Raw genomic sequence first — 26,993 nt, forward strand, 5'->3', positions numbered from 1 at the left:
GAAGAAGTTATGAACGTTTAAAGTTTACCCAGAAATCCAGCGAGTTCTCCAATTTCTCCCGGACCAATCACCTTTCAAACCATTTTTCGGCCATCTCCGGCAACCATTGGGCTTCCAAATAGGATTAATCTTGTTCTCCACTTTCCTAGCTTCGTTTTGATATATTATGGGTTGAATTTGATTAAGAAACGAAGAAGTTACGAAGCTTTGAAAATTGCATAAACTTCCAGCCATAAACCCAATTTCCATTGGATTTTTTGGTGACTGAGGTTGACCAAACCCGTTGACCGTTGATCTGACCCGTTGACTCGACCCATTGACATTGACCAGACCTGCTGACTTCTGGTCAGCGTTGATTGTTGACTCTTTTGTTGATCATTGACCATTCAACATTGACTTTTTCAGATTTCGGCCCGGACACCTCCTAAACTAATTTCGACGTCCTAATTCCAAAATCGCGCTCTGTTTTTCTAAATTCAATCATTTTAGTATAGATTTATTAATTGGTTATCTTTTGTGCTTAGGTGTGTTTGTTAGTGAAGACCCCCGTCTTCTGTAGCTTGAATGGCTCTTCGACGACAAAGTATCTGTGAGTGGACCCCTTCCAAAATGCATGTTTTAATTGCTAGAAATGCATACATGAAAAGCATGATTTTATGACTACTTTTTATGAAACGTTTATGAGTAAATTGGATTTACGCTTTATGAAATATCATGCTTTATCGGATTTACGTTCTTTGAAATATTTATGATTATATACTTATGAACATGGTTTATGATGAGGATTTGAGCTAGAACGCTCCTATGAATTTATGATGATGTTTGAGCTATTGAGCTCTGATGCGATATATTTTGGAAAGATTATGTTTATGATTTTCTATGCTTACATATGCATAATGATATTTATATATGCCTTCCGGCGGGTGATGAAGGGCCTTCAGGCGGAAGATATTTATATATGGCTTCAGCTGAGCGATGTAGTGCCTTCGGGTGATTATATTACCACTACTAAGCCCATTATATATGATATATGTTTTTACGAAGGTTTTATGGCATGCTAGGGTTTTCGGAAAACCTATTACTTATTATGCTATATGAGTTTTCATAAACTGGGGGTTATACACAATTTCATCATCAATGAAACAAATTTAAATATCAAAAGATAAACCTTTGTTGTCTATTAAAAATATGAAGTCCTTTGGATATGAAAAAACATGAATTGTTTTTTGTTCAACAACATTAATGGGAAATGTTGTTTATTGCAATACTAAAAGTTGTCATTTGCTATGTTGGTCATTAAGGAAGCATCTCAAGTGAGGAAAAAAATTGAAATAAATTCCTAGGCAGTAGAATTATATCATGAAGAAAATAAGGGTAATGTGTGTTTACTTAGTGTTTCTGTGTGTTGAAAGAAGTCTTATTTTGCACGAAATGAAGATGACATTCTTTGGCAATTCTATAGGATGTGATCAAACTTTTGTGCGTTTCCAACTTGCGTTACAACCAAGTTTTTACAAAAACAGATCGAATTGAAGAAAATAATTAGGCCAAGGCATAAGAGATTATAAGAAAAAGTATAGAAAATATAAACCACATATACCACTCATTATAGTACATTGTATTGCGAACAGACCTAAAAATATATCAATTTCCAATTAATGGTTTGGTTCGAATTAATTCCACTTTAGTTTCTTTCAAATGCTTCAACTTATCCTTGATTTTTTTAATGGTATCATAGTTAAGAGTTAGCTAATAATAAATAAACAATTGTGTTAAGGTTTACTTGACTCTCAACATATGTTCCAAAAAGGGCTCTTCCAACATGATGAAATCATGTCAACAATTAAAAATGAGCAAGAAAAAACTAATGTAAGATTCATATCTTCTAAGATAGAACAGTGTAATAAAGAATTTGCACCAAGTTCTTTTTAGAGATCCAGCAGTCTCTATAAAAAATGTCGTTTCAATGAAAGGGAATTAGGCCAGACTATAAAATGCACTACTCCAGCTTATTCCAAAAATGATATTCTAAGAACCTAAATGCTTGAAGAACCTAAGAAGAAGATAATATATAAATTTATACTAAATTGTAATATTAAATGTACATTTATTAAAGTTATTGTAAATGCCCAAAAATAAATCTAAACAAAAACTTGAAACTAAAAAGCAAATGGTTATCAAATGGCTGCTAAATGAATAAATATTTTGGAATATTTGTTACCTATAATGTTGCTAATAGAAGCTTTCAAAACTATAACAAATGGAAAAAGAATCATCAATCTTCCGAACATGGATTACGAAAGTTATCTGAATAATCTGTAGGATCACTTGCATGGGTTAAAAATGCGTGGCCAGAGGCAGGTTGAGATGAAAACCTGAAATTTGAAATAATGAGGAGCACACAAAGTTAAGGTCATATGCAAGCAACTTCTCAATGCAAATCGCTTGGATCTGTAATTGTTTTCAGAAGAGCGCCTCCTTTTCAATATACCCCAACATGATGTTATGGGACTTGGTGCATAATTGATATAGTTGATGATGTTGGAAGAACTGTCTGTAAACATTAAGACATCCTAGTTTTAAGAATTTAGCATACTAATCAAAGTTACTGTAAAAAACCGAAATTAATACTTTTAACACAAATATATGGATTCATTGAAAATTAAGAACAGATACATGATACTCAAAATAGAGGAATTACTTAACCATAATAAAACCTAAAAGTGAAACAAATTGATGAACAATTGAGTTAGTATTGCATAACAAGTGATGGATTAAGCTAGAAGATAAAATGTGATGAAATAAAGAATGTCGAAGAAATATAAAGCAAATTAGCAGTGAAAAAGAAAATCTAGCAGTAGTTCCGAGTTGGAGAGCAAAGTTTAAAGTATGAGATGGGTTACCACAACTAAAATGGCGAGGAAAGCAAAGAGGATAAAGAAAATGGTTGAGGAATTGTTGCCACAACTATCTTGAGGTGCTTGCTAAGGGCGATTATGTGGAACACTTGATCTCTACTGGTTTGGATCCATAATTAAAAATAATAACAAAAACAGAATAAACGGCAAAGAAAATTCACCAACCAAATTAAAAATTAAGAAATCCAGCAAACTCAAATAAAAAAATTAAAAATTTTAGACAACAAACGGAATCCAACAACACGTACCTGAGGGGTGAGAGAGACATAGTTGAGAGATGATTGAGAGAAGAGGGTAGGAGTTTATTGCTGAAATTTCTATAGTTGATGCAGGATTGAAAGTTGTACGAAAATTTTGTATGCAGTACTATTTACATACAAAAAATTTAGTAAATAATTGTATTTACATATAAAGGATAATACTTGATGTACATGTACACAATAGTTACATACCAAAGATTTAATATATTGTCCACTGGAGTCGGGTACTTTACCTTGATAGGTACAATGAATCAAGTTAAAGCTTGCAGCTTCTAACAACTGAAAAAGGAGGAAAAACAAAGTTAGACTATATAATGTGTATTTGTTTGGCAGTACTATACGATGCAATGAATTTAATTAAATCAGAGAGATTAGAAGTATGAATATTAAAGAACACAGGTGTATCCATTTCCAATTCTTTTTTCTCATCCAAATTAATAACATGTTGAATCAACTCAAAAATAAAGTTAACAACATGCTAAATCAACTTAAAAAGTCACATAGATAGACACAAACATCTAAACATGATAGTCGATTGCAATCTATAGTTGGCAATACAAACATATTCTCATGTTACTTAAGCGACAAAAAACACTACCAACTCATTAACTCATAACAAAAAGCACTAAGACACACAAAAGTTGGAAAAATTGTACTTTTTTATTGACCAGAAAAGTTTATTTCACAGTATCGAGTTTGTAGAAAAGTTGGAACTGCAAGGCTACATAGGAGAAAATTGGGGAAAACAAAAGTGCATAGGAATGTGAATATCTTGATTGAACTTAATTAAAAATTTAGAATTTAATTAATACATAGAATCACAAACCTAAAAATATTCCTTACTGAACTCTTCTTTTTTCAGTAATTTTTTTCAGAATAGGTGACACCAAATGTTTAGATATGAATCAAATTCTTGTGCCCCTCTTTCTCTAATTCAAATTGAGTTAAATGGTTCAGGCATAGAACGTACCTAGTTTCCTTGCAGAATTATATATCTAGAGGCCTAGGTTCAAATTCCCTTGTAGCTGCTTTGATTTGATAAGTCCTGATTCAAGTAAACTTGAAAAATGGTTTTGAAAAATAGAAACAACACTGATAACAAATAAGTTTGAAAATGTTTACAGACAAAAGGTTGAATTTTGTGAAATTAGAGATAAACATGAAAGTTTTCAACTGCATTATAGTAGTTACAACTATGTTTGGATCAGCACCATGATAATTACATACAAAAACGAGTAGCTACTTTTAGTTAGAAATACAAAAAATTATAATAGCTATATATGCTACTCTAATAGTTCCACATGTCCTAAAAACTAAGCCAGCTTCTGTACACAAAAAAATAAGAAATGCTGGTACATGAAGGTTGAGGAAATAGTCTACTTTTAAGTACAAACAAATATTTATTGTTGAATATGTTAGATGTTGAAGATATGCCAACCAAAAAATGTAAAATATTCTTCAACAAAGCTTGAAAAGTGTTGTTGCAGCAGTTTGATGACCGTTAACATTGACAAACGAACATGTACGGACAGAAAAAGAAACAAAAGCATTTAAACAGTGGTTACAATCAAATTGGAACATGTGTATACAAAAATTGAGAAAAAACGAAAACATACTTAGTCTTTTTTTGAAAGGATGGTATCTGTTTTTGTGGGAGCTAGATGGGATTATTTTTTGAGTGATTTGAGAGGGATTTCATCCAATTCTTTTGGGTCAGTTTTTGAAACTTCTTCTGCTTCACAGTTTTAAATGTGTACACTAAACAAGTACATTCGATTCAAGAAAAAAGAGAAAATATTGCATAAACATAAATAAGTATATTGTTCATTTGGAAAATTTATGTTAAAAAAATGTCTAACATGTTTTTTTTTTTTTTCAAGCAAAGCAAGATTAGTAAAAGATATCAATTTTTGAATACAGAGAAGGAAAACAAAAATATCAGATTTGATAATAACATGCAGGTTGAGCGCAAACCTTTGTTCAGTGCCAGTAAAAAGGGCTCTTCTGACGGATTCTCTCTTTCGTTTATGTGATTGATCACTTGTTTGAGGTGGTGAGGTCGAAGATGATACAGTCTTGGAGGATAATGTGCTTTCTCTTCCAAACACTTGCGGAGTTATTGGCTTAATAGCTGCATCATCAGAGACATTAAAAATTAGGAGATCACTTGAGTTCAAAGTGTTCCAACGATTTCTAAATCGCAAGTGAAAAATCTTCTTTTGACCAATCAATCTCAAAAACTCATTCAGCAATTGTTGTTGGTCAATCAGTCTTTGGTTCATGACTAAATCCTTGCGAGACATGCCAAACAACTTTTCTCTAGACTTGCCAATTATCAAAGCACTGATTTCATTAGTGCTATCTTTAAGAATTAAATTAACTTTATACCTACATTTAAAAATTGAATTGCTTCAGTTTTTCATGCTTTATAAGCTATGGGTCACAAATAGAATAATAAATTTGAAACAATACATGTTAGATATCTTGACCAACTTTTGATTTGTAAACGAATGACACAACAGGAAAAATGCAAAACATTTGAATATTAAACATTACCAAGGTGTTGGTATCTGGTTGGGGTATTTCTGACAAATGAGTTGTTCAATTGTTGAATCTTTTTGTATTTGTTTGACACAACTGGGGCAAACACTATACCACCAATTATATTGTGTATCAAAACATTTGACTGATGCCTTACGTAGGAATGTATCATTTTAAAATATGTTTTGTAACATATATTAACCAAAAAAAGCAAGAAGAAACTTAGTTTTCATTAAAAATATAATAATATAAATGCTTCTTGTTAAAAAAAAAAAAATTATATATATATACACACACACACACACCAGCACATAAATTGTTTTTTTTTTTTATACCTTATATAGATCAGGATCTAAAAAAGCTAGCTAATCTATTGTCACTCTTCGTGCAGTACGTAAAACTTCAGCTTCATTCACTTGTCTTGAAGAAGGTGGTAGCAATTGTACAGGACTTTTACACGTCGAGAAGCTGCAAGTTTAAAAAGACAATAAGCAATTTTGAAAAATAAGTTTCTTTCTAGATAGAAATAGGTACTATTCAAAACGACTTTATCTGTACATCCCAAAAAGAATAACAAATTATAAAACAAACATCAATAAATATCAGAGATGAGTAAATATTTTCAATTTGGTAATAAATGTTTAAAAATGGCAAAAAAAATTATGATCAATAGCTTCTAAAGCGTAAAAATAATTTGAACATTGATGGCTAAAAATGATACACAAATCATAGTGAATATATTCAAATGCTTGATAACTGATAGAAAAGATATAAAACCAATGCTTTGTCACAAAAGAATAGGAACATAATACACTAAAATTATATAATGATAGAAAATTGGAATACTGTATAGCAACTAATGTAATAAGACAATATAACAAAAATTAAAAAAATATGGGTTTCAGTTAAATCAATTACATAGATAAAGCTTCACTTTTAAACTTGTAAATACAATGATAATGGGTAAGGACATTGTGTGGACTGATAAAGAAAAAAAAAGCATCTCCCCACAATGTAACAGACAATTCTTCTTTTCTGTACAGAAAAGAAATGAAAAACAAAGATGAAATTGTTTTTTATTTTTTTTTGTCCATCGTAACAAATTAAATGTTGTTAACAATGTAGAAGTGCAGTATTGAGACAAAAGAATAACTTGATATTCTCAATGTGTGTATCACACTTTTGGGCTATTCTTTGATTAATTTGTTTTGGTTCCAAGTGTTTAACTGTAGTAAGATGATCAATTACATGTTACAATTTAAAAAGTTAAGACAAAAATTATGTTAGAAGTTATTTGATTAAAAAAAAGTAATAATAAGAACAGAAATGTTTTCAATTCATGGACACGCAGACACATATGTTGAAAGATACATATATATGTTATAGTATTACCTGTGAGAATATAATCTTTGTTCAAACGCGGATAAAGCATGTTAAAATCTAAGAGAAAAAATCAATGTTGTGGAATATGTGGGAATACGGCATATAGTTTTATAAACATTGTTTTAGCAGTGAATATAAGTTACGTATCATGTGGCATGACTTTATATTGCCATCTGATCTTGATCGTTCAAAAATTCATGACTTCATAGCAATCACCAACCTGAATCTTTAAGGCAACAACTTCATAATCAATATCTGACGCATAAGCTTTAACCGCATTGTTCTTCACAATTGGTTATATCCAGGAAAACAAAGAGAGCAAAATTAATAATGATAGAATCAGTAAATAGATTCATTTAAAATATGTAAATCATCAGAAAAAAAAAACATTTATAAAACAATTTATAAACACATAAGAATGAAACAGAAAAGAAAACCATAAAAACATAAATATAAATCAACAAATAAATAAACGAAAAGAAAACCAATGACATAAATATTGATGTTAAAATTCTTAATTAAAATTATAAGACAATGATCACGTACTGTTTCATCAACTAAGATACAGTGGAATGTCACATGTTTTTTATCACTTGCAGAAATGTTTGATTTCCATGTCCTACACACACAAATCTTTATTTTCTCTGTTTTAGTGTACAGACGTAATTCAGCAAATAGGAGTAAGCTTCACGGTTTCCATTTAAGCTGGTGAAAGAGAATATAAATTTTACAAACCTAAGAATCACCATAAGACAAATTTGAAAACAACCGCAAAAGAAAAGACGGATTTATTTAAAAATAAGAATAAAAAGTTAAATTCGCTCATCTAACAGAAGAGTTACCATTTAAATACAATTTGAGCCTTTGTCAATATACCCATTATATCCATGAACTAAACTAATTGATCATCATTGTAAAGGACTAGTGAATATTTGTTCAATGTATGTATTTCGATATAGAGACTAATCCAAATTTAAGACATGTAGGAAATATTTGAGCTTTAGTTGATTAACGACAAAACAGAAGCTCAAAAATAGGATTTGAACTTAGGTTTGAAATCATATTTGAACTCAGGTATGAAAAAAATCATACCTTTTTTTTTAACAGAAAGGTTGACTTCACAGCACGGGCCTTAATTTCATAGTTTTTTTTTTTCCATGAGCGAAATAAACTTTAAAAATACCTGTCAAATGCAGAGTAAACATTAAGGAAAGTCGATAGTGTAGGTGATAAATGCTTGTTGTAACAAAAAATAAGCAATGTTTTCATAGCTATATTTCAAAGTAATCTAAAAATGTTTTCCTCTTTGATATGAATAATATATAGCAACAGTTTGTAACTAGTTGAACAATCTATAGGTTTTAACAAAATTTGAATGAGAACCAACGCGGAAAATGCTGAAAATTATGTGTAAACCAACACCAACTTAAAATGGTATTAAACTGAATGGAAAACTATTATGCCTTTTAACAAACCAAACACCATTATATACAACTCTCATTCCAAAATTAACAATGACAAAAGAAGTATACACTAATATCTAAGTAACCTATACACAAATAAAGAAATCCAAAATGTGCAAACACAATTGCTAGACAAATGACAAGATATTTCCAACTTCATTTAACTTTCCAACAACAATTGAATATGACTTCAGATGTTTCTGGCTTTTTAGGAAACCAGAAAATGCCTGCTACTGTCCAGGAACATTATATGTGTTCTTGAAAATTAAACCCGAATCAGAATTGGGCCCTTTCTTCTTTTATGATATTTTATTCTTCTAAGAACCATGGCAATTTAACTGGCAATTATATTATTGAAAACGAAGATTCCTTAATTTTATTCTTACATCCAGTATTAAACGGTGATACCAAATGGATATAGAACAAAAATGAAAAGTAACACCACATAAAATTTGTTAAATCCATTACCTTATCAACTAGATTCCCTCATGACTGAAAGCATATTGAATACACTGGCCCTGCACCACACATAAACACATATGACTTTAATAATGATGATTACAAAGCAAGAAGAAAACATATTCACATAAGAAATGAAACAAACAAAAAATTCAAAGCATAAATCATAAACAACAAAAAAAAAGGAACAGATGGAAAAGCGGGGAAAGAACAAACTAATGGGCCAAAAAATGGGTACAAACTGAGTTCCCCTCCCACACACTCCCAACCTAACTCTCTGCTTAAAGGCACTCTCTGTTCTTCAAGAAACAACCCAGGTCATTCTCCCAGAACCAAAAACCAAACTTTTTGTCTTATTCAATCCCTCACAAAAACCCATAACAGCAGGAAAAGTAAAAATCTGAAAAAACTCACAAACTTTGATATCTTCTGAGCAAGCTAAATTTTCAAAACAACATGAGACGACGACGGACATCGACAAAACACAAATTCATCAACAATGAAAGCAAAAAACGAAGAGTGAAAGAATAAAAGATTTGAGAGGGATAGAGAAGACCAAAAGAGAATAAAAGACGAAAATAAAAGATGAACAAGAGAAACCAAAAGAACCAATTGACGATGATCAACACGTGGATGGGATAATCTCGTCCTTCCATTGTGCCTAGAAACAGAGAACAACGAAAAACAAAAGGAAACCCAAGTGCAAGATAGACATTTCACTGCTAACAACAAACAGCAAAACATAAGGGAAAAACAGAGATTCAATGAAGGACAATTAAGTCAAGTCATTGTACAAAAGAGGCAACAGAAGAGACAATAAAGGAAAAAATTGAAGGGCAAAAGAGTCCACACACTGGTCATCCACACTAACCACCCGATTGAGTTTTAGTATATAGAGATATATAAACTTGGTCCACTCATGTTTTGTTTTACACCCTTTCAGAATTTAGAATCGAGGCATACAATCCCAGCGTCAATACACTCCTGCATTGGTATCTTCGAGTCTTCTCAGTGTAGGACTCATTCCTCTTGTAATCGCACTTTCTAATATTCCTTCCGCTTGTATTTCGAATTAGTTGTATGCTCTGAACATGTCATGCATTATCACTTTTACATTGTTGGTAGTTGAATATTATATTTTATTAAGGTTTGTACTTGATTACTATATTGCATTGTTACGCGCGAAAATTATATGCATGTTTCATATGTTATTGACATATGCATTCATAAAATGGCTTGCATCACCCTTGGGTGTTGGCCAGCACACGGCCATCCCGTTATCCTTCAGACACCAGGATCGGGGCATGTCAACTTGGAAGCTAAATTGATTAAATGGAAGATGAGCTAAATTTAGAAGACTGGAGTCAAGGACTAGTTTTATTTAGACCACTTTGGTCACAGATTGTTTGCGGTTGAGTTCACTGATGAAAATGAATTGTAGTTTATGTTAGATAATAGCCCATGGTATGTCAAAAGGTAAATTTTCAGCCTTTGGGGTTGGGTTCGTTTACCCAGACTACCTATTTAGTTTCATGAGCAACGAATCATTACTGATATTTTTCAGCCTATGGGTGTTACCGTCAAGGTGGATGAGATTGAATGGACTTTTTGTCCAGATTTTGATGGAAGTCAATTTACATTTTACTTTTAAGAGAATGCTTATTATTAGCAAGGATTAGGACAATCAGATATTGGTTAGTTATGAGAAATTTGTTTAAAGTCTGCTTTTATTGTGGATGAAGAAGCTTACAAGGACATGTCTGTCCAAAGGATGATTTTGATAAAGGCTGCTTTCTTATAAATCGTGTTTTGAGGATGAACTTGTGGTTTATCCTGAGTATGCTAGAGTGGATAGTGATATCAATGAGGCGCTCCAAGAAGATGATATGCTCTGTTTTCCTTAACCAGTCAATCTAGATGAAAAGGTGATCGATGTTTTGGGGATGACTTAAATCAAGAGCTTGATTTAGAAGATCTAATGTAATAACCCGTCCCTAATTTTACAGTTTTCGGAATGTCGAGAGTAAATTGGTAATTTTACTTTTGTGAAGATATTTTGCGTTTTGTCTTTAGTGGTCTTATTTTGTGAGCCATTATGACCCACATTGGTCCCTTTGTTCCCCTGGTTTCCCTTTCCCTCCCCTGACACTTACACTCCCTCTCTTCTCACCCTCATTTCTCTCTCCCTCTATTTTCTTCTTAGTCCCTCTCACATTTCTCTCACTCTCTCTTGTTTTCCCATGCGAAAATACACACACACAATCACCATTAAACCTTTCCCACGAGTTTTTGAACACTAAAATCACCATCAAATCCCTTCTCTCGACCTTAGAAACGAGAAAACATTATTTATTTCCCGAAAATCCGTAGACAAACGCGATTCCAAGAACAAGGTTTTGGGCTGAGACTTCTAGGCGAGATTTATACAAATTCCAGTGATCTTGTAGACTTCAAACTGGTATAAATTGATTTATCATATTCTGTAGATGAATTTTCATGTTTGGATCATTGAATTTGGTTGAATGACAAAGTTATGGACGCTTGAAATTTTCCTAGTTTTCTTGCAGACATGTTGCCTTTCATGCCATTCTTCGTCTACCTTCGGCCACCATTTGGATTCCAAACAAGTATAAACATGTTTTACTCTTCTCTAGTTTCGTTTTGATATATCATGGGTTGAATTTGGTTAAGAAACGAGTGAGTTATAGTGATTTAAAGTTTACCTTGAAATTTTGGTCAAAAATTCCAGATTCTAGTGTGAGCACCGATGACTCGGCTCAGCTAGGTTAGCCGTTGACTTCTCGGTCACCGTTGATCGTTGATCGTCAATGTTGACTTTTTTGGGTTTTGACTAGGATCCCTCCTAGGCTAATTTCGATGCCCCAAGTCCCTTTAGTGAAATTTCGAAGTTTTACGTAGTTGACTAGCTCGACGTCTCGATTGACTTTTTCATATACTTTTTACAAAATTTTTCCAAGAACCCTCTTAGGGTAATTTGACGCTTTGATTCCAAATTCGTGCTTCGTTTTTCCCAAATTCAATCGTTTTAGTAGGATTTTACTAATTGGTTCTTTTATGTGCTTAGGTGTGTTTGTTAGTGGTGACCCCATCTTCTCTAGTTGGCATGACTCTTCAGTGACGGAGTATCTGTGAGTAGACCCCTTCTTAAATTGCATGATTTTTATTAAATGTTAGGCTTGCATTCATGAAAAGCATGGTTTCATGATTTATTTACGATTCATTGAATTTACGTTTACAAGAGATTTACGAACCATGGTACGCTTTACAATATAATGATGGATTTATGGATATAAATTTATGGCTTCACATGATTGATTTATTATGGTTTATGATGATGATATGATGAGTGAGCTTTTGAGCTCCAATTTGATTTAAAGACGTGTTTTATGTGCTTACTTAGTGGGTAATCATACAACACATATACACAACACGAGTATGTATCTATCTGTGGCTATAGAACATAGTTTGATGAGTAGTGAGATGTTTTATGACATACTCCTTGCTTCACTAGCAAAACCAATGTCGGATAGCTTCACTAGCCATGGCTAGTGTCAGTGTGTTATTTACATTTTCTTCTTTGGTGTAACCAAAGTCATACAACTACCATGTTTCTTCACTGGCGTAACCCATTGTCATACAGCTTCACCCTTGGGTGACAGATATGCTTTCGAGCAACTATGATATCACTAGTTAAGTACACTATTTTATTATTTCCGAAAGTTTTATGGATTTGCCTCCGGACGACTATGTTACCATTACTGAGTACTGTTTTATCCATACACGGTTTACAAATGTTTTTATAGCATGCTAAGGTTTTTGGAAAATCTATTACATATTATGCTATATGTGTTTTCAAAATAGGGGGTTAGTATGTTAAAAAAGGAAAACAGTTTTCTTCTCCTTCTTATTATTATTTATATTAAATTGGTTCACTCACGCTTTGTTTTGTGCCCCTTCAGGACTTAAAATCAAGGTGTACAATCCTGGTGTTGCGGCATTCCCATATCGGTATTTTCGAGTCATTTCGGCATAGAACCCCTTTCTTTGCAATCGTACATTTTTATAATATTCTTTTCGTAGTATTATTGATTAGTTATATGCTTTGAACACGTTCCCCTATTTGCATATTCCATTACATTTAAATTTATATATTTTATTTACGTTCATTCTTTCTTCTTAACTTGCATGACGGTTGGACTACAATAGTTTTTAGAAGGAAGAAAAAGACCACGAGTACGTTCGAAGTGGGAAGATACAGTGATGCTGCAAGAGGTGTTTGCAGGGATCGGGTCTCTAGAGCTGACCTGGCTTAGAACTGGATGGCAAATCCTTACAAGGACTCTGTTTCCTTGGGGTTAAGTACCTTAGTAGATAATTTGTTCAGGATAAGGAACAATCATGGTCTTTGGCCTCACGGTGAGGCTGATGATCTTTATACTCATGACCCTGAAGTTGATTTCATTAAATCAACTAGCTTTACAAATTACTATGCCTTTGGTGCTAATTTCAATTCTGTGACTTCTAATTTCTTTGAGAATCATATGATAAATAATAGTACATTTGACCTTTTTGTTTTAAATCAGGATGTGGAGATGTTATGTGAGATTAAAGGTGTGGATAGCAACTTGGACGGAGTTGGCACTTGAGGAAATGTTGTGTTAAGAATTACAGAGTGAGGAGCAAAACCATCATCTATTCCAGAGCAGTGTACAAAATCCAACGATTTCATTGAGATTGACCATGCTTGTTCTAAAGAACACAAAAACCTAATCTAATAAGGAATCAGTTAGGTTTCTTATATTCTTGGAATCCTTACAACCTAAGGATTGACGTACGCACCAAGTAATCATATTCCTAAAAAGATGCAATATTTACTCTTAGATATCCTATGAGATTCTCCTGGTTTAATACGGATTCCATATTCTAAAAGGATCATATCTTGACAGGTAACAATACACCCTTATAGGGTTCATCTTTGGTAACACAATTATTGCACACATATTTTCTTGCCTAATGCTTGAGTCTCAAGTATTTACTTGCTAACTTGATTGTCGTAGGGCCTTTGGCCGCCGCCACCCCCTGGTCTTTAATTGCTCAATTTTGTTTGTCCTTTACAGGTTAAACAGATTTGTGCATCTCCTCAACACAGAGTGGTGCGCAAATTTGGTTCCAACATAGATGTCACGTGGTAAATAAATATTTATTAATTAAAAATATCAAAAACTATTTTTTAACAAACGATATTATCTACACTAAGGGGTGAAAAAGTAGGCTAAGCCTCACAATGAACTAGCAATATGTGATTGAAATTCGCCTTTGGCGTGAATCGAACCTAAGACATTTCACTTACAAATAAAGACGAATACCACTAAACGATAGTACTAAGTGACAAAAATATTATAAATTAACATAAAATAAAAACAGATGATGTCTTTCCTTCATCAACCATCAACTCGTACGGCAACCAACCTCCCTTGCCCTACGACTTTATTCTCCTACTATATCTATACGAAATCAACAATTATTAGTGGAGCCACCTACAAACTTGACCAAGTCGCATATGATCCACGACTTCTGAACCTCCAAGCTATATACATCACAAATATGGATTCAACGACGTGAGGGGGATAATGTGGTTAAGTTGAAGGGTTCTTATTTGTTATTTGTTATTTTTCTAAATTAAAAAAATAAACTAATTTTTATCAAAACGGTGCACACATAGAGTCCATATCACGCGAGATGTAGGATCTATGTGGTCCACATCATCAGTTAATAAAAATTGTAACAGCGGATGATATATTACAACATAATGCAAAATTCAGCTGATTCCTTAAAAAAATTAAAATTCAGATGGTAAATACGTACACAAGCAAAGTTTAAGTGATATTCGTGCAAATTCCTATATATTTAATTGTAAGAAGTATGAGCTAAACCATATAATTTATTACTCGTTATTCATACGAATCACATATTAAATTTCTCAAATACACAATCGATCCAATGGTTTGCAGAGCTGCCTGCAATCGAGAAGAACCAACTGCAAGTCCAGACCTCCCCCGGCCCCCACCAAACTGCAGGACCAAGACTTGAAATTTAAGTTACTCTCTTTCTGTCCAATTCTTAGCGCACCTGTCGGCATTGCAACCACTTGAGCGAGAAAGAAAGCAATCGCTCAACAGCTTGCTCAAATCACACGCAGCCGGCAGCTCAGCTCACGACATCTTGTTACTGAACAGAAGCCGCGCTGCGAGTGGATGTTTGTCGATAGGAGCTCAATGCTTGTCGATACAGCTTCTGAGTCAAGGCATTTCTGACTGAGGAGAGGAGTGAGGAGGGAGAGATAAATTTGGGGTTTTGGGAATTTGGAGTTTTGCATTTCGTTTCAATGTTGGTCCAAGAACGCAACGGACCCAAATCCCCAAAGTACGCACACTCCAACTCTCAGAGCAGAGCATCCCTTTCCTTCGCTCCGAATCTCGATTTCTCCACATGGGTTTCCGAGAATCTGTACAAAATTGTCACCGTCGTGCTTCTGATCGCCACCGTCGCCGCCCTTTTCGTCCTCCGTAATATTGGCGACACCGCCGCCTTGCTCTGCTTCGAGACCCAGGCCCAGAACCTCGAGAAGATTCGGATGCCGCAGCTTGAATCCACCGTCAAGACAATCTCCGACACGTCGTCTCCCTACGCCAGCTTCCGATCTGAGAAGTGGGTTGTCGTTTCCGTTTCCGATTACCCGACCGACTCGCTCAAGAAGCTCGTGAAGCTCAAGGGGTGGCAGGTCCTGGCAATCGGGAACTCCAAAACGCCGTCGGATTGGAGCCTCAAAGGTGCTATCTTTCTGTCCCTTGAACAACAAGCTCAATTGGGTTTTAGGGTTGTGGAGTACTTGCCTTATGATTCTTATGTTAGGAAGAGTGTGGGTTACTTGTTTGCTATCCAGCATGGCGCGAAGATGATCTTCGACGCTGATGATCGCGGAGAGGTGGTTGGTGATGATTTGAGTAAACATTTTGATGTGGAGTTGATGGGAGAGGGTGCTAGGCAGGAGACTATATTGCAGTATAGCCATGAGAATCCCAATAGGACTATTGTGAACCCGTATATTCATTTCGGGCAACGCTCTGTGTGGCCGAGAGGTTTGCCATTGGAGAAAGTTGGTGAGCTTGGCCATGAAGAGTTCTACACTGAGGTTTTTGGTGGAAAGCAGTTTATACAACAGGGTGTATCCAATGGACTTCCTGATGTCGATTCTGTGTTTTATTTTACACGAAAATCGGGTTTGGAAGCTTTTGATATTAGGTTTGATGACCATGCCCCGAAAGTGGCGTTGCCGCAGGGAACAATGGTGCCTGTTAATTCTTTCAATACAATTTACCATTCATCGGCATTTTGGGGTTTGATGCTTCCTGTTTCTGTTAGCACAATGGCTTCTGATATATTAAGGGGTTACTGGGGGCAGAGGCTTTTGTGGGAAATAGGTGGATATGTTGTAGTTTATCCCCCAACTGTTCATCGGTATGATAGAATTCAGGCATACCCCTTTTCTGAAGAGAAGGATCTTCATGTTAATGTAGGACGTTTGATCAAATTTTTGGTTTCCTGGAGATCGGGTAAGCATAGGTTGTTTGAAAAGATTTTGGAGTTAAGTTTTGCCATGGCAGAAGAGGGGTTTTGGACTGAGAAGGATCTGAAGTATACTGCTGCTTGGCTTCATGACTTAATTGCTGTAGGGTATCAGCAGCCTAGATTAATGTCATTGGAATTGGATCGGCCTCGTGCAAATATTGGTCATGGGGATACAAAAGAGTTTGTCCCGCAAAAGTTTCCATCTGTTCATCTTGGAGTTGAGGAATCAGGAACAGTGAACTATGAAATCGGAAATTTGATTAGATGGAGGAAGAATTTCGGGAATGTTGTGCTTATCATGTTTTGCAGTGGACCTGTGGAACGTACTGCTTTGGAATGGAGATTGCTATATGGGCGGATATTTAAAACTGTGATCATTTTGTCTGATCTAAAGAACACTGACCTTGCTGTTGAAGAAGGAAAATTGGAGAATGTATACAAGTAAGTCGTTTTTCTCATGAATTTGAACCTCATCTTGCTTATATTGCTTTTACTAGATTACTTTGTTGGTTTTTAATCATGTTTAATTATCCAGTTCCACTTCGTATATTCTTCTGGGTAGCTGGGGAGTAAGGATTAAGAAGAGAAGGGGATGCTGTACTAATCAATTGAAACTTGTGTTTGATTTAGAAACATTAATCCAGGGATTAGGTTAGGTACAAGTTTAAGTGATATCAAAATTCTGGACATTTGAGTTTTCTATTTTTAAGGGTTTTGATTAATTGTTGCAATAAGTACTGGAATAAACCATCTTGATATAGTTGTATTGGAGTTCTCATAGTTTAAGACTTAATTAGGCTTAGTAGCGGATGATAATAGGAACTTAAACGTGCAGTTAACAGTAAAAGTAGGGCATCTTTTGAGGCATGCAAATTCATATAACTGGATCCATTTGCAGTTAATATTAGAAATTTACTTGTATGAAATTTAATATAGGTGGTGGGTACATGTCATTTATGAATAATTAGTAGCATCAGTGACCTAGCTAAGTTACACGAGTTCATCATCTATGAGAACTTTGGGATTGATGCCAACAGTATAGGTTTTTGTCATCAAGTAGCAGATTCATTCTTAGCTCTGTTCATTTCTTGAAGGCACAGTGCAGAAATTTTCATCACTTAAAGGGGTTGTAGTCTTGGGCTACATTTATATATTTTTTGGTAGATATCTGCATTATTGATCCCACAACATATTCAATAACTTGTTACCAGAATTCGAGATTCAATTGGTTGTCTTCCTGATTGTGATATTGTTGAATTGCCGCAGTTAATGGTTGGTATTAGTTATACCCAAAAACCATGCGGTTTAGAAAAGATTTTAATTTTAGAGGAGAATTTTTTTTTTTCTTGGTATGTCCCATATGCTAGTTACATTTATAGAATTTCCGCTAAATAAGATGAGTTAACTGAAGGCAGCTTCAGAAGCAGGTCCTGTAACCCCGAATTCTATATTTTAGACTATCAGAATCTGTGCATAGCGTCTGTTACAAAGTATGCTTTTAGTTGAAGCACTGTTGAATTGCTTCTTTAGAAAGCAAGTTTGGTAGTTCCGCTGTCAATTTTACTTTTCCATAGGCATTCATTTTCATTGTTAATATTGATGGCAGAAATGGTTATATGTGAAATCCTAATATTTTTCTAGCATTTTGGTGAAAGCCTAACCTATCAGTTAAGGTGGGCCATTACTAATTTTCTCGTTGTGCTTTTTAATGTTTCTTTATAGGTACATGCCCAAAATATTTGATCGATATTCCGGTGCAGATGGATTTTTATTTGTTCAGGACAATACTATTCTTAATTACTGGAATCTTCTACAGGCAGACAAAACTAAATTGTGGATTACAAATGAGGTAACATGACTTTTATTAACCCGTTTCGGCATTTCTTTACGCACGTATAAGCCTTCCATAAAAGGAAATAAATACCAAGTTCAAATTCAAATTCAAATCATTGTAGTATCGCTCTCTCCCTCACAATTCAATGGGATTCAGGTATCCAAGTCCTGGAGTATAGTATCAACAAACGACAACTCAGATTGGTTTTCAAAGCAAGCAGGCATGGTAAAGAAGGTTGTTAGTATGATGCCAGTTCACTTCCAAGTCAGTTATAAGAACAGTGTAACCAGTCACAAGAGCATCACAATTTGCAGTTCTGAGGTGTTCTACATTCCTCGTCGGTTTGTAGCTGACTTTGTCGATCTTGTTAATCTAGTCGGAAACCTAGAAATTCATCACAAGGTTGCCATTCCAATGTTCTTTCAAGCAATAGATTCACCTCAGAACTTTGACTCAGTGCTCAGTACAATGATCTATGAGGAACAACCACCTTCTGCTAATTCTTCATCCTTATATTCGGCTAAAGTACCTGCGGTTCACCCATGCAATGTGACTAGCGAACAAGAGTTCATTAAACTAATAAGAGTAATGGCAGAAGGTGACCCTCTCCTAATGGAGTTAGTTTGAAGGTAACTTCATCTCTTTTGGTACTAAAATTTAAAATACCATGAAAAGGGAGTAACAAAGAAACATGTACCATTTCGTTAACTGTCATACAGAACTCTTTTTTCATTTTTTAGGGGGCATCTTTTTTCTTTTTTTTTTTTTCATTTTCTGTAGGTTTACGTTTTACCATTCATTACTGATTGAAGATCCCCCCGCGCCCCCCCCCCCCCCCACCCCAAAAAAAAAGAAAAGAAAAAAAAGATGTATTCATCTGTCTCCTTTTTGCTCATCAATTTATGAAATTAGAATTGTGTATTCTACTATCCAACATTGACTCTGTAGATTGATTCAAATTCTTGAAACTGGTACAGTTGGATTTTTGTTAAAATGTTTATCATCTTGGAAATATTAAACTCCCGCAAACTTAGCTGTACAGATGGCTAACTGTCCAGCCTTTATGTTTGGCCTTCAAAACCAAAGAGTATCCAGGAATTATGAAATGCTGTGCTTGTTTTGCTAGAAATTGAAATGCACTGAAATTCTGACAAAACATAAAATACTTAAATTTCGTCTTGGTGAGTCGGGGTGGACATCATGAAAATAAAACATTCAAACTCTTTTTTTTAAGATTTCTTGTTTTTTAAAATTAAAAGTTGAAAAGAGCTTAGATGTAATTAGTTGGGAATTTTTGAAGATTATATTAGAGAAAGCAGAAGGTATCATTCTCATAACACATTACTGATGGAGTTTTGAGCTCCCATTGTCCCACATCGGGAAACCACAATTTATCAAAGGCCATTATATAAGTCAAGTCCTTTTTATTAGTGATTAGGTGTTGGCCCATTTGGATTGAGGTTTGGGCCACTAATTGTGTGGATTAGGCTTGATGATTATACCATAATATTAATATATAATTAATCAAGACAAGGGCATTTGATCAATTACTTTTAATTTCGAATTAAGTTTTTAATAAATTAATTAAAAACGTTTTGATTAATAGACACAACTCTTTGGAAAGAGTTGTATAGCTTCAGATACATCCACAAAGTATTTGAAGAGCTATGAAATAGCCTATATAATTGGTCCTCAGTTCCATCTAATATAATCTTTTTTCCTTTCCTTCTCTTCCGGACAAACATTCAAGAGAGTAAACACACAAAGCAATTCGCTAGAATTCTATAATCTAGTGCAGGTTGTAGAATTAGGTGGTTGTATCCTGGTTGAACAGACGTAGAACCACAAGCACAAGAGTGGGACGGAAATACTATTTGAAGGACATAACTTTTGCGCTAGCCTTTACTTTGATTCATTCAAGTTATTATCATTTTAATTTTTGTATTTATTGTGTAATTTCATTCTGTAATGCAAGTGTCTTTGAATAATAAAGTATAAGTATTTCAAGTTCTGTATTTCTGTTATTTTTTGTTTCTAAATTGTTCTCCAACAATTACTAGTAAGAGTTAGCTCAGCAAGATTGTAGTGGTTAGATAGTCGATGTCTCTTACTCTCTTACTAATTCAGGGGAAAGGTAGATAGCAGAGGATTAACGATATTTCTTTTGCAACTCGTTGTTACAAAAATCCCAAAGTGTAATATCAGTCGGGGCAATGAGTAAGATTGTGTGATTTCACTCATGACCATCCTTCTGTGATGGAAGGGTCACGACCCGAAATCACTAACCCTACTGTCATCAGATTAAGAACCTGATAGTAATCAATACTGTTTCTGTTATTCTAGCATTTGAGAGTTGTCAATGCATGGGAACTGAGAGTTAACAGATAATGTGGAGAATGCGTTTGACAAATTGTGAAAACATGTATTTGTCGGACTTCAAATTCTGCAAGTAGCAGTACAGATACATATCCCTGACGGATTGAACTACAGTGGGGAACTGGTTAAAGAGTTGACATTAGACACTAGACAGTTCCTAGAGGCTTTGCCTATGCTCCTTTTGGAAGGAGGAGCTGGAGGAAGGGAAGGGGGAGAGAGGAGCTCAAGTAAATCGTAGTGTTACTGATATTTTCAAATTAATTTACAGTGTTCTCAACAATAAGTATGAGTTTACCGATCGATTCCCTCAATTTTGTCTTCAACTTCTTGGTACAGCTCTTTCAGCTTCTCAATGTTCTCCTCTGCAGTGTCCCAGTAACCACGTCCGTTGGCCTCAAGGAATGTCTGTACCAGCTTCCTGAAGGAGTTTGGATTTGTTTTCATGAGCCTTTCCAACATCTCCTTGTCTTGAATGAAAGTTGTGTTGGCCTCTTCGTACACCCAGTTGTCAACTTGGCCAGAAGTTGCACTCCACCCAACCGTGTTAGTCAGCCTTTTCTCAATTTCACGAACACCCTCGTATCCGCTAGATAACATCCCCTCGTACCACTTAGGGTTCAACAACTTGGTCCTTGCATCAAGACGTACGGTCTCAGAGAGCGTGCGAACCTGCATTGCAAGACGAGCTTGTTAATTAGGAACTTTGTATTTTTTGTGTATTCCGAGCTTCTGCGGTATAATCTGCTAAATCATTCCCCAGCTAAAAGTCTGAACTTAGAGTTGAATAATCTAGTACACGTAGTGTATCGATTCTCACCTGGGCATTAGCCTGTGGTGGTGTCAGCAATGTAAGCACTGGGTTTCTTTCCATCCTTCCTTAGGCTTTGCACCAGATTGGTTGGATCTGAGTCAAAGTAGTGACTCACATCAGTGAGTGAGATCTCCGACGAGTCAAGGTTTTGGAATGTTGCCTCAGCTGTGCTCAGAGCCATCTCAAAAACTTTCCTGTTCTCAGCCATGCCTACACCAGGGGCATCAGAATCAAAAGCAAATGACTTCCGGCTTAGATACATGTCTTGCAGCTGCTTCTCATCATTCCACGAGGAGTTCTCCACAGCAAGATTTATATTGGAGGAATAGGATCCCGAGGCATTGGAGAAGATACGAGTTGCAGCTTCACGAACCCCTATTCCTAGGGTTTCTGCTTGCTCCAGTGCGTGCTTCCTGATAAAGTTTTGCTCCACTGGCTCGTCTAGTTCAGCTACCATCTTCACTGCCCGGTCAAGCAGATTCATCTGCAGACAATAAGATTTCGGTGAAGAATCGTAAGTAACTATTTTATATACTGTGAGTGCCATATGTTTCTAACATTTACCACAAGTAATGGGAAGCAGAGAGAGGGACAATACCTGATTGATGAACAGGTCTCTGAAGACGCCTGAGCAGTTGACAACAACATCAATCCTCGGTCTTCCAAGCTCTTCAAGAGGTACTATCTCCACCCGGTTGACCCGTCCGAAGGCATCAGCAACTGGTAATACACCCACCATCCACAAAACCTGAGCCAAGGACTCACCATAAGTCTTGATATTGTCTGTACCCCACAAAACGAGTGCTACAGTCTCAGGATACTTTCCCCCGTTATCGATCCTCTGCCTCTCTATCAGCCTCTCCACCACAATTTTTGCACTCTGCATTGCTGCCGTTGTGGGAATAGATTGTGGATCAAGTGCATGAATATTCTTTCCTGTTGGCAACACTTTCGGGTTTCGTATCGGATCACCACCGGGACCTGGCTCTACATATTTACCCTCCAATGCTTGTTTTAAACTCCCTATCTCATTGTCTGCCACAATTAGCTTCAAGCATTCTGCCAAGAACACGAACAACGTTCTGAGCTTCTCCCTATCAGCCCTGTAAAATTTTGTGTTTGACAAGTACTGCACCCAAGGTTCGTTTATTCCGAACCCAAGGATTGAGGTCAGTTTATCAGCAACGTCAACTACCTGGCCCTTGCTATTCGTCGTACGCTCCACAAATGCATAAATTGCTCCCCGTGATGTGTCTGTTATTTGCCGAAGAAGCTCTACATCCTTCAATATCCCTTTATCGCTGCTTCTGTAAATATCCTCTATGTCTCTTCCGGCTGTCTCAGCTAATATAGATGGGAGGGAAGAAATCCCTTCCTCTGGACGGTCAAGTGCAGCAATATTAACCAGAGTTGCAACTGCTTCCATGGCTGTTGGAGGCTCACCAATGACGTGAAGCCCACAAGGCAACAGGCGAGACTCAATCTCCATGATTTTGGAATACACCTTTCCAACCACAAGATCTCGTTCTTTTGCTGAGATTTCCATTCCTTCTTCAGGTAGGTCTACGTCCTTGTCAAGATTGCACTGCTTGGCTGTGCTGATTATTGAGCTAACAATCTGTGACCCACGGCCTGTGTCTTTCAGGGATTGGTAGGAGGAGATGAGCTCACTCAACTGCTTAAGACCTTTATAAAGTCCAGCATTTTCTGCAGGAGGAGTCAGATAGCTGATAGTGTTGGCATAGCTCCGACGTTTAGCTATTGTAGCTTCAGATGGGTTGTTAGCAGCATAGTAATAGACATTGGGAATGTTCCCAATCAGACTGTCCGGGAAACAGGCGTCACTCATTCCCACCTGTTTTCCAGGCATGAATTCAAGTGAACCATGTGTACCGAAATGTAGAACAGCATCAGCTTGGAAAATCTTTTCAACAAATGAATAGTATGCTGCAAAGCCGTGATGTGGGCTAGCAGATTTGGAGAACAGTAGCCTCATCGGATCACCCTCATAGCCAAATGTGGGCTGACCCCGATGAAGACATTTCCGTACTGTTTTCCATATACCAATAGATTCTCTCCATCGGAGTTGAGGTTACCAGGGGGTTTTCCCCAGTTTTCCTCCAACGCAGTGGCATATGGAGTCAGACTTTGATATTCACGGACCCCCATCTTGTAAGCAACATTCAGATTTGGGCTGCTGAATTGAGCTTCTTTGTCATGAATTACATCCTCAATCAAGGCATCTGAAGTCTCTGGAAGGTTCTCAACGTTGTAACCATCTCTCTTGAGTTCTAGCAGAACAGCGAAGATTGAGGAGAAAACATTGAGGTAGGCAGCTGTTCCAACATTTCCTTTGTCTGGAGGGAAACTGAAGACGGTGATAGCTACCTTCTTCTCTGCCTGCATCAACGTACAAAGTTTATTCAGTGAATAATCACAGGTTGAAGACATCATGCTTAAGAAATACATTTTACTCGTGAACTGTTGATGATATCATAGCATGGAGGGGAAGAGGAATCATCCACGACCGCATCAGAGTATTAAAGAACCCGGCCTATATGGCATTCTACCAGCCAAAGTTTAAAGGTACTTTAATTTTTTTTCATCCTCGTTGTGATCAAATTTCTATCTTAGATTCTTAAGCAATGACTAACACAAAGCATGAAACTCAAGGCGTATTCAAAGTTTTCATGTTCATAATAATTCTTGATATGCCTGCTTAATACCCCGAACCCTCCCCCAGGAGCCGAAGAAGTGCGGATTCATGAAATAAGTTCCTTTCTTTTGTAGGCATTTCTAAAGATATATGCAATTATAATATTGTATATCGAAAATAGGCATGAAAGTTCTTTCAGTTTCATGTCAGGTGCTCGAAGCGACTTCCTTTGTTTTACAAAGAAATAATAAAACGTAAAAGTACATACCTTTGTCTTCCTTTTCAGTTCACCCCATCTGATTGCCCTGGTGCAGAGCTGTTCTACCCTCTTGTGAAGAGCATGTGATTTCCCTGCAATCACATTACAATATTCAGCAACACTTGGTAAATTTCGACTACAGCGGTTCACGCGAAGAGGAACAGAGACAACCAGAACAGCAAGGGAAGTGGAAACAAGTAGGAGTTAACTGCCTAAGCACTAAGGTAGGTAAATAACTTTGGTTCACTCATTCAGTTAAAGCACGGAAAGATTAATTTTTTCGGTTTAGCGTTCCAAACAAAAAGCCGTTTATCTTTCTGGCTTTCTCTTTAGTAGTCATTCCAAAGTGCTAATTGAAGACTGGTTATAAATTATGGACATTGTAAGAGAATGAAGCTTTACTGACCTGTTCTAGGATCCCGGCCAGCGAAAACGATGGGCTCCATGCCTCCGTCCAGCTCTGGGAGAGCCACCTGCAAGGCCACCTGAATTGGGTGCAAACCCAAAGTGCTATTCAACCACTCCTCAGTTGTTTGGAACACTAAAGGCAACGCGACAATGTATGGAACGTCGAGCTTCATCAGAGCTTCAACGGCCCGTGGATGATCCTGTCTTGCTGGCCCTCCAACAAGGGCAAAACCAGTAAGCGAAATTGCAGAATGGATAAATGGCTTGTTAGTAACAGGATCAATCAGAAACCTCTCAACCGGCCCTGAAAAGTCAAGCCCACCAGCAAAAATCGGTATCACCTTCGCCCCTCTTGCCTCCAATTCCATGATCACAGCCACATAGTGACTCTCATCTCCGGTAACAATGTGACTCCTCTGCAGAATCAACCCGACCACAGGCGCATTCGGGCTCTTAAGCTTCTCATTGGCATCCTTCCTAGTTCCATACCAATTCAAGTACTCCTTCACATCATCATACATACAGGGTGCCAAAGGGTGCCAAATTCCGGTATCCAAAAACAAAACCGGGTCTGAATACGGAATCTTCTCCCCTTTTAGAGCTGGAACATAAGACCCGGATATCATCTTAACAAAATTCTGCAAGTTATCTGGCGACCCTCCAAGCCAAAACTGCAAACTGAGAATGTAAAGCCTAGCATCCTGCGCCTTATCACTCGGCAAGTACTTCAACACCTTAGGCAAAGTCCTCACAAGCTTGAGCATGCTGTCAGCAAACCCGGCGGACTGCTTCTTCCTCTTGAATAGCTGGAAGAATGGGCTTTTCGATTGGCCGAGCTGAGACATGCTGAAAGATCCCAACTTGTTGAGCCTCATGACCTCCGGCATTGACGGGAACACCAACACTGCATCCATCCTGTCCCTCTGCTTCTCGACAGCCTCCTTCACTTTGACGGCAAGCTCCTCCACAAAAATTAACGACCCAATGAAAATGTTAGCGTCCTCGAGGTCTTGGCAGAACATTTTATAGGTGTCGGCGTCACGAAGCTCTTCGACTAGATAACCCACAACTTGGAAGGAGGCATAGCGGTTGCCGGCGTTGAGGGACTGGACTGCAGCTGTGAGGGAGGATTGGTACTGAGCCTCCAGGACCACATAGACAATTTTGACAGTGGGGAGGCCCTGCTTGTTTTCGGGGACGATGCGGCGGACTTCCTGGGTGGTTTGGGTGAAGAGGCCATTGCCCATGGCACATTTCACTTTGAGGGAGGACTTAGAGCCCAAATTGCTGATATTTTTGGGGAGGAAGGAGTGGAGAAAGTATTGCTTTCTGGAGAGGGAAGAAAGTTGGTCTGCTTTTGTGTTGGGTAAGCTGAAAGGTGAAGATACCAAAGAAGCCATTGCCAATCAGCTTCTCTCCACCATCAACAGCAGAGACGACTCCTCTGTTTCAAATTGAGGAGTGAGAAAGTGAATTTAGAGAGTGAGAAGTAGAGAGAGAGAGAGAGAGAGAGAGAGAGAGAGAGAGAGAAGCAGAGAGCTCTCTTTCTTTTTCTTTGGGTTCTGGAGAAGATTGGATTCTTATAGTTTGTGTGGAGAAGAGAGGGAGGAGAGCAGAACAACAGTTGGTGGGGGGAGTGAGGAAGAAACGGTTGGTTTTCATGGCCAGTGGTGGAAGTTGGGGACACGTGGCTTAATGGGTAGTCAGGGAATTATGAGGGAAGTTATTTTATGAGGTAGAGTTTCAATTTGGTCTACAATTTTTGGAGAGAGAGAGAGAGAGAGAGAGAGTCAAGAAGTGGGCAATGGGAGTGTGGTAATCTAATCTGTTGGGGACATTGTGATGGAGTTTGCTGCATTCTGATTGGCTGGAATAGATTTCTTATAAGGAGGCCTGAGGGAGACTGGATGATGAGAGAGAGAGAGAGAGAGAGAGAGAGAGAGAGAGAGATTCCTTAATTTCATTTGATTGTAAA

General features: G+C 36.8%; 2 protein-coding genes and 1 long non-coding RNA gene across 4 annotated transcripts; 1 reads left to right on the forward strand and 2 right to left on the reverse strand.

Moving 5' to 3' along the window:
• Window positions 1-2,153: 2,153 nt before the first annotated feature.
• Window positions 2,154-9,879, reverse strand: LOC125473595. Of its 2 annotated transcripts, none has more exons than XR_007255438.1 (6): window positions 9,439-9,879; window positions 9,034-9,083; window positions 7,323-8,285; window positions 6,055-6,187; window positions 5,153-5,309; window positions 2,154-3,457 (listed from the first exon to the last, which is right to left on the reverse strand). It is a non-coding gene; the product is annotated as an uncharacterized LOC125473595 (long non-coding RNA). The 2 variants fall into 2 exon arrangements; XR_007255437.1 differs by having other exon boundaries at window positions 7,323-7,385; window positions 9,439-9,804.
• A 5,098-nt stretch (window positions 9,880-14,977) lies between these two features.
• On the forward strand, window positions 14,978-19,345 carry LOC103946504 (probable glycosyltransferase STELLO2). The gene is made up of 3 exons (XM_009357217.3): window positions 14,978-17,115; window positions 18,397-18,523; window positions 18,665-19,345. Exons 1-3 carry the CDS (start codon window positions 15,431-15,433, stop codon window positions 19,133-19,135), a joined length of 2,283 nt encoding a protein of 760 aa, XP_009355492.2. The 5' UTR covers window positions 14,978-15,430; the 3' UTR covers window positions 19,136-19,345.
• A 1,573-nt stretch (window positions 19,346-20,918) lies between these two features.
• Window positions 20,919-26,464, reverse strand: LOC103946503 (magnesium-chelatase subunit ChlH, chloroplastic). Its single transcript, XM_048576521.1, is given in 6 exon segments — window positions 20,919-21,570; window positions 21,714-22,179; window positions 22,294-23,723; window positions 23,726-24,095; window positions 24,620-24,702; window positions 25,017-26,464. Coding segments are annotated over 6 exon segments (4,146 nt in total). The 5' UTR covers window positions 26,419-26,464; the 3' UTR covers window positions 20,919-21,175.
• Between the last annotated feature and the right edge of the window lie 529 nt (window positions 26,465-26,993).

This window comes from the organism of the source record quoted next, unplaced genomic scaffold (assembly GCF_019419815.1).
Source record: "Pyrus x bretschneideri cultivar Hongxiangsu unplaced genomic scaffold, Pyrus_bretschneideri_v1 Contig9, whole genome shotgun sequence".
In the NCBI taxonomy this organism is placed as follows: Eukaryota; Viridiplantae; Streptophyta; class Magnoliopsida; order Rosales; family Rosaceae; genus Pyrus; species Pyrus x bretschneideri.

Excerpts from the sequence above, each read along its gene's own strand:
- LOC103946504 (XM_009357217.3), top strand. The coding sequence starts at position 15,431 with ATGTTGGTCCAAGAACGCAACGGACCCAAATCCCCAAAGTACGCACAC. Across the intron at positions 17,116-18,396 it reads AAATTGGAGAATGTATACAA|GTACATGCCCAAAATATTTG; the intron begins GTAAGTCGTTTT and ends GTTTCTTTATAG. Across the intron at positions 18,524-18,664 it reads AATTGTGGATTACAAATGAG|GTATCCAAGTCCTGGAGTAT; the intron begins GTAACATGACTT and ends AATGGGATTCAG.